Source organism: Perca fluviatilis, chromosome 2 (genome assembly GCF_010015445.1).
Source record: "Perca fluviatilis chromosome 2, GENO_Pfluv_1.0, whole genome shotgun sequence".
Classification (NCBI taxonomy): Eukaryota; Metazoa; Chordata; class Actinopteri; order Perciformes; family Percidae; genus Perca; species Perca fluviatilis.
In genome coordinates, this window is record NC_053113.1 from 25,969,805 (window position 1) to 25,982,598 (window position 12,794).

A 12,794-nucleotide genomic window follows, 5' to 3' on the forward strand; every position below is an offset into this window, starting at 1 on the left:
TGAATCTGATATTTTTAATATTAATTTCCTACTTGTCTGTTTCTTTGCAACACAGTTTTAACAGGTTTTGCATGCGGAATATATTTAAGTGTAGTTACCTGCTTTGATTCTGACTTGCTCACTTTTTAGCCATGCTAGGGACATGGTCAGACCAGACTGAAACACCTCAACAACTGTCATATGAAATTTGGTAGACACATTCATAGTCCCCAGAGGATGACTTTGATGATCCCCTGATGTTTAATTTAGGGGCATCATCTGGTCAAATCTTTTTATTTATATATTTTAGACCAAATACCTGCAAAACTACTGACATCACATCAGCCTCAGGTGTGTTTACTGCTAATTAAAAGTTAGCATGCTAACATGCTAAACTAAGATGGTGAACATTCTAATTCTGATTCATTATAGCTTACTTAGCATTGTTATTGTTAGCGTGTACCTTAAGGCATCACTGTGCCTTACGGCCTCACAGAGCCACTACTGTAGACTTTGTAACTGTATACGATTCCCTTTATTTCTCACCTTTATTATTATACAGTGTAAATCTCAGAATATGTTTTAAAATGAACCATTGTTCTGTTAAGTACCGATTATTTTTAACAAATGCTCCCATTCACGTTTTTTTCTCTTTGGCACTTCAAAGCTGTTTTCCGTGTTGGACCTGCACCATATCCATTTTTTATGCAACAGATGCTCAACATTTTCAGGCGATGAAAACAGTCAATCCTGCCAAAACAGGCTGCCATCAATCTTCAGTGTTGGTTTGTTTGGCAAAGCCAAGTAGAACATCCTCAATCAACTTCAAGAAATAGATTTGGTGTTCATTCTCTAAATTTAAGACCACTGCATTGAATATTGTAATATAAATATGTTACACATATTCAATTAAAAACATTATTGAGTATTCTTATAAATTTCCTAGCATTGGTGCTTTGTAGTCTGTCTCGTCAATGCCTGTGACACATGTTTAATTACATTAATCTGACAGCAAATACCTGTCATTTGGCTATATTATATTACCGCTACCCTACCAATAACAATACTATTATTTTAAGGTTTTGGAATTTTATGTACAAATGTCATTAAACAAAAAAATAATGAGTGCCATCCAACTAATAGCCCCACTCCTATGATGATGCCCTTCAGTACAAAACGCAACCTGTTGGAGCAGAAACCCTAGCACCAACTCCCCAAATGGGGGGGGGAAGAAGAGGATGATAAGGCAAGAAAAAACAAGGAGCAGATGAAGGAGAAAGGCAGAAAAAGCAAGATGGAGCTGTGAAAGTAAAGCCACATGTGTGTAAACGCTCGCTGACCTCCGCATCAGCACTTTACAGCTTCCTGACAGCGGCTCACATTCTTGCGGTTGGGGGAGAGGGGGGGGGGCTGTGGCGGGCTCCCCGACTCCTCCACACCCCCACCAGGAGCAAAAGGCCTGAGCGGAGCGGAGGGCCACTTGTGGGGTAATGCTGGAATTCTATTTATAATATTTATACTGCATTTTATGTTTTTTATTTCTCAAGTCCCAACAGTCTCCTCATTAAGTTACTGCTGTTATTGATTCTATTTCGGACTTTAACTTGGACCCAGGCCGGTTTTCTGTCTCCACCACCAGGGCAGTGTGGTTTGGTTACAAGACAAGGGTCGTGTCTACACCTCAGACCTAAATGCTAAACAATGGCTGCTGTCACAAGAAAACCTCAAATATCTAAATAATAGTCCTCTTTCAGGATTATGAACCTTGTTTTAAGATTGACACTTGAGCAAATCACACAGGGGCCTGATCTCCATACATACTACATAAATCTAGTACATTTTATATGTCACCATCTATTGACTTGTATTCCCTATCATTAAAACCCATAAATCCATGATGAATGTAATGTTGTATATTTACATCTGAATAACACCCTCAAATTAATTTAGCTGTCACACTACTAATACACACAAATGGCTCAATGCCAGCTATAAATCACTTGAGGGGTCTCCAAAATCCACACATATCAGAAATCTAATGGTAGGGTCTTTAAACTATTTCACTACTCTGCCAGGGTTTGATAAGTGACAGCCAACACCCTGTTTGGCCTCAAGTCCTCAACGCCATGCCCTGAGCTCTTTGGGTCCTATCTGGGATTATCACCAACATTCTTACATTTATTAAAAGGTTTATTTGAATAGGTACAGATACAAAAAACATAGATAAGCTTCAACAGTCATCTGATGTATGTATCATAGTGTTTTTAGCCAAAGCTAATTCACGACACTTGTCCCTAGTAGGGCTTTTGGTTAAAAATACAGATTTACATTATTAAAAATACGACAAGATGAAATAAAATGGAATGTATACGGAGAGAGCACAGTGTAAAAACTAAATATGAGAGCAAGATTGTTCCAGAATTAGCCACAATTTGTTTTTTTAAGGTGGCTAATGATTTTATTGGTTTCTGAACAGTAGCCCACATTTACAGCAACTGCCAAGAATGTCCTTGTCAGTGTCAAGCTGCAATTTATGCCTGAGTCAATGAAGCGCATGACTTCTCCTCAAAACCAGGTTCCCCTGTGTTAAAGGATTCAGGGGGACCATTTCTAAACGATCACTGAGATTCTCAGTCCAGCTGCTAATTATTCCATTCCATTCAGATTCAGATTTATTTGTATGAGAAAAAGATTCCACGTCTTGCAGATAAATGAAAAAAGTTAAATGTTTGAAGTATTTGATACATCCAAAAACTATATGATTATATGACTATGAGACTTCTTCACATCTTACCACTTGCTATCATTCTTCAGTTCCCATTTAGCTACAACAAAATATATTGTTGATAGGCCTGGGTTTTTTTTCAGTCCACATGCACTTTAATTACACCTCTTTGATTACTACTAATTACAATCTATTGTTACATCTATTTATACTTACTAAGTTGTATTACTTCCACTCTTTATATTTGGACTTGCTGTACATCCAACCAAACTATTTGGTCATTTGTTAGCCAGTTATGACATTCACTTTCATAACATTAAAAAAGTCTACATGTATATATTTAGCACTGCTGCATGACTGTAATGCTAAATGCATCCACACTGACTCCTTTTACAACTTTTACAATAATTCTGTTATTTATATTTGTAAATGAGCTGATTTGCTTAAAAAACAGTACTTCCAATCAACTTTATCCCACAATATTTTACATATAGGCCTAATGCCTTTTTATTAAGAGAGAAGCATTCATATTTAGAATAGGGCAGACGACCAAGTCAAATCCCACAGACCCATCGCTGGCAGCTAATTCTGAATGATTGCTCCCCAAGTACGTTCCTGATTAACGCTGGAAATCACATGTGTCGTTAACACAAGTACATATGCTAATTTTTCAGAGAGTCTTTACTTTTACTTAATTGTTATATGCGCATTTAAAAATATGTAAATCCAAGAAATAGGGATGCACCGAATATTCGGCCACCGAAAATTTTCAGCCGAAAATAGCCCAAAAGGGCATTTTCGGTTTTCGGCCGAAATACTTTTATCACCGAAACAATACGGGCCGAAATGTTGTGATGACGCAAACAGAAACCGCGACCTGCACGTGTGTCAGTACCCGATCCGTTCCACCTGCAAAGCGTCTCCTAAGCAAAGAGGTTGAGACGGACCACGGAGTGAAAACAATGAAAAGTACGCTCTTAGAGTCTGTCAGCACACGTTTCAGTGAGATCTATTCGGATCCTCTGCACTTCATCGCAAATGTACTTGATCCGCGTTATAAAGACCATTACTTGGATGCGGAAATAAAGCAGGGCGCACGAGAAATGATCCAGGCCGCGATGGATGCGGAGAACCCGCATGGAGACGGAGCAGCGCCCGGCGCAGGAGGAGATCAGAGCACAGAAAAAAAGACTCGTCTCTCTGCACCAGATGAGGGGCATGCACCCTCGTTGTCTGATATGTTCAGTGAAATCCTGCAAGAAAGTGCCTCAAATAATAATAATAATAATAATAATAATAATAATAATAATAATAATAACAACAACAACAATAGGTAAGCTATTCTGTTCTTAGGCTACTATATACTGTATGTGACTATCAGATTGTAGCCATATTTGTGCAAGATATTTTTTTAATTAAACTTTAATATTAATTTATACAATTTTTTTATTTTATTTATTTATTTATTTTTATTTATAGTATCAAATCATAACAGAGTTATCTCGAGACACTTTACAGATAGAGTAGGTCTAGACCACACTCTATAAATTCCAAAACCCCAACAATTACAGTAATTCCCTCAAGAGCAAGCATTAGCAGTGGCTATTGCGACAGTGGCGAGGAGAAACTCCCTTTTAGGAAGAAACCTCGGCAGACCCAGACTCTTGGTAGGCGGTGTCTGACGGGCCGGTTGGGGGTGTGATGAACAGTGGCACATAATAGTCACATTAAAGATAATAATTTTTTGCAATGCCTTGATTTTAGTAAAGTTAGTACACAGTCATAGCCATAAATGCAATGGTACTAATAATTGGCATAATTTCTTTCGTTTTTTTGGTTTTTCGGTTTTCGGTCTTGGTTTCCTCTTTTTCGGTTTTCGGTTTCGGGCCAAGAATTTTCATTTTGGTGCATCCCTACCAAGAAAACATCTGAACAATCACGTCCATGAGAAAATCAAGCAGACAGGCTTTGGAGAGTTTGCCCCCTGCATTGATGAGCTTAGCAGGTCACAGATGGTAAGTTCAACTTTTGGCCCCCTGAGGGAGCATTCTTACAGGAAAGAGGTTCTCGGGTCAATCTCATGGTTAGACACTGCAAAACAGACCTCTGCTACACCTACTGAGACACAAAATAGGGGTTATATGGATGTGATCATGACAGAAGGAAAACTGTAAGCTGGAAATATTGTTAAAAAAACCCACCAGAAGCTAAATGGATAGATGTTCCATCGCTAAAAAGCATGATATTTAGGGGTGTGCAAAAAAATCGATTCACATTCGTATCGCGATTCAAGCTCTACCGATTCAAAATTAATTCATAGAATTGATTTTTTTTTTTTTTATTGTATGTCTACTGCAATCACATGGGAAAAGTAACTACATTTACACTCGAAAATCGATTTTGAATCGAATGTTGAGCCTAAAAATCAATATCGAATCCAATTGTGACATTTTCTGAATCGTTCACCCCCAATGATATTCTGAAAAGATACACCCCTTGCATACACAGATGGCTACTGGTTCATCCTAAAAATTTGTTTTGTAAAGTATGGTTAGGAGCTTAACACAGATGACCTCAAGACCAAAACAGTTTGTCAACATTAGCCAGTGTCTCAGAAACATCTGCATAGACGGACCCACACACACACACGTAGCGGGCTGGAAGATGAAAGAGTGCGTAGAGCTCTGTACCAGATGTCTGTCGGCAGAGTGCAAGACACTAGAACTTCACTGTGTGTTACCAGGTCATCTGTACTGCATCAGATCTTGTAAAGTGTAAAGTCAGGAATGGTCCAGAAACAGAATCCTATAACTGTTTCCAGGAACAAAAGAAAATGTTTGTATCACCGTTACCAGCTTGGGGTTTAATTTTGGGGGTGATGCCTGCAATCAGTGTGGCCCCTACCACCATATCACAGTTGGTGTACATGGACAGGAAATTTGGTGTACATGGACAGTTAGTTTGGAACAGAGCTTTAAAAGAAGCCAGAGTCTTATTCAATGACCAAGTGGGACAAATGTTCAATGAAGAAAAACAAGTAAGTAAGAGCATCAAGCATCACACCTTGAGCTGCGCGTTGCTCCTCCTATACTAGCTGACCAAACCTAAAGATACCCTGTGGCGTTTTCTTTTTTTTTTTTACATTTAGTTTTACTCACCAAAATGAGTTGTATGCTTGAGGTCTTCTAGAAAACATTTATTTGCAAAGCCAATTTCAGAACCTGCACGGTTCACATCCATTGTTGCCATAGACAGTGAAATAAATGGACACAGCCAGTGAAGTCAATTAGAAGCACTTTTCCGTTGATGGCTGAGCGTTTTACGCAGCCTCAAACGGAGCTCGACGACGTAGATGTGACGTGAGCAACCGGTCTGAAATATGTAAGTCTTCTTGTGGCTGCGCCAAGAGAAATCTGAATCATTCCGAATTTCGCAGAGACGGAGAGCGTGAGTAGGAGCTGTCCATGAGTGTAGGAGCAGGAGCAAAATGTTGTGGAAATATTTTGTTCCGATGCTTTTCATGGACTCTCTATGGGCTTCTCCCTTGACTGTATGCCTCCACGTCCCCACCGATTGCCTGCGAGCTTCTCCTGACTGTAATTTCTCTACTGTGCGACAGAAAGTCGCTTGGTTATAAAAACACCTGCTATGGGCCCATAACGTGAGATACAAGGTAATGGAGCCTTTTATACAATGTTGTGTTTCTTTAGAAATAAACAATGGACAAATAGAGTTTTTAAACGCTTCAGATGTAAAGTTATTCGCTGTCAAAGTAACGCCAAAATGAATGGGAGTCAATGGAATGCAAGCGGCAGGTGATGGCTTGTTAGCCTCAGAATTTCCCCGTAGGAGGTACGCTTTCCGGATGCTCGTTTACCCCCTTGATTTTTGCCTGCTGGCAGTCTTCCTCTTCCCCACCTTTTGCTAATGCATTGCTAAGTTTCTTGGGATGTTACTGCCACCTGTTGATCAGTGGAATAAACTATTGGCAGTAATGTGTATCCTATCGCCCATGTGCTTATGCGTCCTTGAGTGTGTACACGAGAAACTCACCAAATGGGGACAGGCTCATAAAAACATTGTCCAATTCTGCCACTAGTAGCCAGAAACTCCATAGGGTACCTTTAAAGCCAGAGCAAGATGTTTTGCTTACAAAACAACAGGCAACAAACCACTGCCATTAGCCAGTGAGAAAAGAGCCAGCATGTGGCGGCAGTTACTACCTAAAGCCAAAAGTAGGATGCACCTCCTTCAGTTTATTGCATGGTAAGGACTGGGCAGTGTAACTTTCTAAGCTGTCCCTCTATGTGTTTACAGTCTCCCCTCTCTGATCCCAGGACAGTTTACGAGGGGAAATATGTCTGAGCAGAGTGGACTGTGGGAGGTCCCTACGCAGAGGAAAGCCTATTTTTCTTAACCATGATTGGAGCACAAGGGCGTGTGGGAGGGAGAAGGTCAATGATCGGATGTTGTGATTGGTGGGTTACTTCTGTAGGAGGAAGTCGGTATTAAAGTACCCAAACCTCAGAGCCTGGGGGTGGCATTTTCTGGCTGGCAGTAAAAACATCAACAACTGTTCGACATAAACAATGAACCCACCGCAACATCTTAAATAGTCTACATGGAGCCAGGGCACATGAAACAGATCTGCTAATGACAAAAAAATGCCCCACTGAGAAGAACATGGACAATTTAAATGTGTTCCGTTATTCGCCTACTGTCAGGTAAAAAACTGTGTATAGTATGTCTAAAATACATACCCTATACCCAATGACCAATGAACTCTCTTGGCCTCTAGCATTTAGTTACCGTGCACTATATGCATATGGGGCCAGAGCGTGCGACACCTTATTCTTATACAAAATAAACTTGCCTTGCCAATAAATTGTCGGTCGCTTGATTAATTGATTAGCCTATTGTTTCAGCTGTAACATGTTCAAAAATGTCCCTAATTTAATTGAAAATGTGTGATAATGTTCGTGCTGATTTTGAGTATGATGTTCACATTTTTATCAATAAGTTATGAACCCACAACCCAATGGGATACATCAACCAGCGTGTTAAACGCTTTTTTTTACCTGGGGGATGTGAGCGAGCTTCTGCAACATACAATAACCCATAACATACCATTTCCTAGTAGACATGCAGCACCACAATTCCAGCCTTAATCTAGCAAATGAAAATATTAACCCTGCTAAATACCCAAGACACAACAGGGGGAAAAAAAAGGTAAGGACCAAAAGTGCGATCCAAGGTAGTGTTTTGTACATAAAACAAGTAAAATCTAAAGAACAAATAGCTACATAGCTAAGACAGTTCAGTTTTGACATATGGGAAGGATAAGACTGTCAGATGCAAATCCGTAGAAAACCTTGAAAAATGATGACTTCCAAACAGGAGAGTCTACCTATTCATCAAATACAAAGAGTCAAAAGCTATTTGTTCACAAGAGGCAAATGTGTGCTGGCTGAAAAAATGTGTCTCGAAGGCACCATGGGAATTTTTTGCCAGTCTGCTAGTGGATTCCTTTTGCCACCAAGGCCACAGTCTCAACAACATAGCTGTAGCCACAAAGCAACCTCAGACAGACAGACAGACAGACAGACAGACAGACAGAAACAAATAAAAGGCAGGCGGAGATGACCACAGTAACAAGAAAAGAAGATGAACAGATAGTGGCGGGTTCCCACCGTGTTTGAACTCAGTCTATAACAGCTATTACTGCAGTGTCACGTCCACATCTTTTTTGTGTGCTCAGCCCTGTTTGTCAGAGTCACACACATTAAAGTGTCACACGTGGAAACCATGCTTAAAGGAAGAGCTGCTGACAGAGGGAAAAAACATTTTGGTAGCCCTAGGGATATTCAAAAAGGAAGTATGAGTGTGAGTGTGAGTGTGTGTGTGTGTGTGTGTGTGTCTGTGTGTGTGTGTGTGTGTGTGTGTGTGTGTGTGTGTGTGTGTGTGTGTGTGTGTGTGTGTGTGTGTGTGTGTGTGTGTTGTGTGTGCGCGCACACACACATAACACATACACATACACATAACCCCTATGCCAACTTGCATACGAGCAGAGATGGTAAGTAACGAAGTACAAATACTTTGTTACTGTACTCAAGCGGGCCAAATCCGGCCCCTTGCAGATTATGATCCGGCCCGCATATCACTTTAGGTTCACAATACATTTTGGCCCACCTAGTTTTTGTCCCTTTTTCTGACGTTTTTGTCACTTTCGCCGTCATTTTTGTCCCTTTTTCCGACGTTTTTGGGCGCTTCTTTTCTATGATGGCTGAGGAACCTTTTCCTGACTTCTTTAGGACTTTATGTCGACCAAACTGTAAGTGAGAAGACTACATGAAACATGCAATAATACAGTCAAATATATTTTACTTTTTCGATTAAATAAAAGCCTATCAATAAACTAAACATGTCTGACCCTTGATGTGATTCTTATTTTCCAGTGTGGCCCTTAGTAAAGTTGAGTTTGACACCCCTGCATTAAGGTTAGCGAGTGTTCAGTTTATTTGAAAATAATCTAATACTGGCTGATACAATATCTGCATGTATAGCTTTATACTGGTAGTAACAGAGTGTAACAGTGATGCAGTAACGTTAACGTTACTCAAGACCGTTCTTGTTTTCAAGACCACTTAAGTTAACGATAACGTTACTTGTCTCAAATCGACTTTATTTTTGGCTAATGTTAACGTTAATGTCTCAAACCTCTCAGACGTAAGTAAGAGGACTCATGTTTGAATTCTCACAGAATCACAAGTGAATTCATATCTTGCTACTCAGTCAGAATCTTATTAACCTGGAGTCCCAGTCTCTGTCACAATAATCATAGATGGGATGTTTTAGGCCTATTGGCAGACATCCATTTAAAATGTAGGCAATGGCATATAAAGAGCCTTTTTTCCATGTCCACTGAAGTTTCTCAGCTTGCACTGTAGTAACATTTGTGTGGTCCACTTTGTGCAGCTTTGCAAGGCTACTTTTACTTTTATACTTTAAGTAAATTTCCAAGCCTGTACTTTGTTACTTTTACTTGAGTAAAGAAGTTAAATCAGTACTTCTACTTTTACCAGAGTATTTTTTAACACAAGTATTTGTACTTCTACTTCTACGGGAAATTAGTACTTTTTCCATCTCTGCATACGAGACCCAGAACACTGCATATTGCGCAATCTGTTGTTGAACCAACATGGCCTCTGCCTGAAGAAAAAGGGCCCCCGAAACTGATTGAGGCAGCGAAAGATAATCAATAATATGGACGGATTGCCATAGTGAATGAAAACAACAAAACAGAAGATGATAAAACACTGGTACATTCTCGATCAGCTACCGGACACCTTCAGCTCTAGAAGACCCCACCACTCCTGACTAAAAAGAGGTAATAGATACCAGTCTAAAGGATGGCCGTTGCCACGGTTACAAAACAAGCGATTGACAGGTACTGCTACTATCGTTCTATAGAACCACTTTTCACTGTAAGGGGTTTTCATTTATAATGTAATTTTGAAATATAACATTTTATTTACTGATCCAAAAGATATTGGCAGTACATGTGGATTCAAATGGGTTTCTGCGGTTTACATAAGAACAGAACTACCCGGGCAGACTTCGTTGATCCAAATTCACCTCAAAAGTCATCTATCAAGTTAAAACATTGCCATTTAGCGTTTCTAGTTTTCAAATGGACAGCAGGAACATGCTAAACTCTTTATCAACTTTGGGCCACAGCTGGTCTCCAGGAGGTAAGCCGGTGTGAGTTATCAAAAGTATGAGATCTTCAAACATGCAAACCTGCCTTTTTTCTCCAGCTGGCATTGCGCTTTCACGAAACTGTGTCCAATACTTCCCATAATGCAACTCAACGAACTCATGAACTCAACATAAATGCCCATGTCTCCATGCCATCAGTTTGTAAAGCATGCTTCCTGTTTTTGTTTTGTTTCGAGTCTCCAAGGTTAAGCTGAGAGAGCTCTGATGTTTTGTTATTTCTCAGACTTTAGAAAGCTCTCCCCATGATAAGTACCGGTAAACCGATCTTCAAGTGTAAATCGGTGCTCTGCCTACTCTTTTATATGTGCAAACGTTTCAGAATCTCAATTAAGTGGTTCCCAGATTAACAGCAGTAAAATCGCATTGGTTCTTCACACAGAGAGGATGCAGGAAAACGTGGATGCAGCCCATTCTGCACCCTCATAAGGTGATAATCAGTATAGTGCTGATATTAAGGGTTGGGTAAGTTGACAGTTGCTAACATGACATCGCCAGTTCTACCACTCTGTTTTGACCATGGGCCTATTCTCTATTTGTCTTTTAGTATGGGATAAGTTTACAAAGTGCAGTGACTGGAATGATTAACTTACTCACATGCACTACCCAAATTTACTTAAGCAAGGAGCCACGGAAAATGTGAGATATATGGTGACTGAATGACACTTGTTGAACTTGACACTGAAAGTTAATCCAAAACTCACAGCGCAGTGTTCAATCAACCTTAATCAATAACAGCTAATGGAGTATAAATGATAGAATGTCATCCAAAGGGTGATGGTTCTGGAACGCGGTTGCCAGGCGACACACGAGCCAGTAACATTATTTGGATGTTCATTATTTTTAAATGAATTTAAGCGTCGGGGGTCATGCAGATGTGTGTTTACGGGATGATTTAGCCCTACAGCGGCCCCTAACTCCACATCTGAACACCGGAACTCTCGGTTTAAATAATTCGTGATTCCATCTTCTTGACGCCTGGGCAGAAGAAATGATTGTGCAAGTTCACTTGGCAGGCAGTCCGCAGGCCTACATCTGGAGAGCATTACGTCTGCAGGAGACGTGAAGCCAGACTCGGTGCACAGCTTGCCCCTGGATATCAAACTACGTGTCATTAACGGTGTCTTTTCCATTTCTTAACAGGTCGCAGGCGGCAGGTTACTCTCCAGAGACTGCTCTTCTTTTTCTTCTTCATTTTAGCACGGGAATGAAGAGGAAAACAGTACATTAAGCATCCTGATGTGACAACATGATGGGGAAATAGACTGACAACAGCAGAGAAGGCCTGCAGTTGCACTCAGTAGGTTAGTGTGAAGGTAGAGTGTTGGATTAAACAGGCCTGTGGGCCAAAATAGGCGTTTTATACACGGGAATATGCTTGTCTTTGGCAATTTAAAAATGTTTTTGCAAATCTCCAGCGGTATATCACCGGAAAGCAGCGGAGGAACAAATTGTTGCACTGTGTCCCCGGTTTGCGTAACATGAATAGGTTCCTTTTAACGTATCACAGAGGTAGAGAGATTAGCCAAACAAATGATTGTATAAATACCTAGAACGTGTTCCTAACATTTTAAAGACGGCTAACAACATTCGAGCGAAAGACGTTGCTCACAAAACATCTGTAGCTGCTCAGAAATTGTAGCAAGTCTCTCCAGGCTGAAGCCATGCACAGCACGGGGGGTTTCAGTGACTGTGACCACGGCTCAACCGTTTATTTACTGCTGCCCTGTCGACAATAATAAGCGTTTCACACACACCCGAATCTTACCTGCAATCGCTCCGAAGCGGGTTGCCACATATTAGCAGTATCAAAGGTTTTCCGTTTTTCGCTGCAGCTTGTTCTCTTTTCGTAGTCCGGTTCACATCTGCTCGCTTTCACGGCTTGCCTCTCTGTCCTCCTTCAATCTGGACTGGTCGGTAATGAAGAATATGTTGCTCCGCCTGGCTGTAGTTATCAGACCGACCAGCAGGTGGAGGTACCTGCTCTCTGTGTGTCTGGTCGGCTCATAATGCTGCTTTCAGGTGCTTTAGGAAATCGAGGCTTCCACCCATAGACTGTTAATATACGGTCTATGCTTCCACAAGAAATGCGACAAACAGTGACAAGGTGGATTTGAGCTTCAATCAGAAACTAGCTTACCGGTACATGTGCAGCTATGCTAATAGCATAGCCTAGCTACTGTTAAGGTGCTGTGTGGCATTTTTAAATTGTTTTATTTCTGAAAGATTAAGACCATATGGTGCAAGTTTAAAGGGGCCGTACTTGACATTCAGATCATTAATATAGCAGCAAACAAATATTTGCTGTAAAGAT

General features: G+C 40.6%; 1 protein-coding gene across 1 annotated transcript in view; it reads right to left on the reverse strand.

Moving 5' to 3' along the window:
- The window catches only part of pid1 (phosphotyrosine interaction domain containing 1), a 31,665-nt gene extending 19,254 nt beyond the window's left edge, over positions 1 to 12,411 (reverse strand). The window contains exon 1 of the mRNA XM_039786667.1: positions 12,249 to 12,411. Within this exon, the coding sequence (XP_039642601.1) occupies positions 12,249 to 12,278 (30 nt within the window). The 5' untranslated portion in view covers positions 12,279 to 12,411. The remainder of the gene's footprint in view (positions 1 to 12,248) is intronic.
- Positions 12,412 to 12,794: the final 383 nt, after the last annotated feature.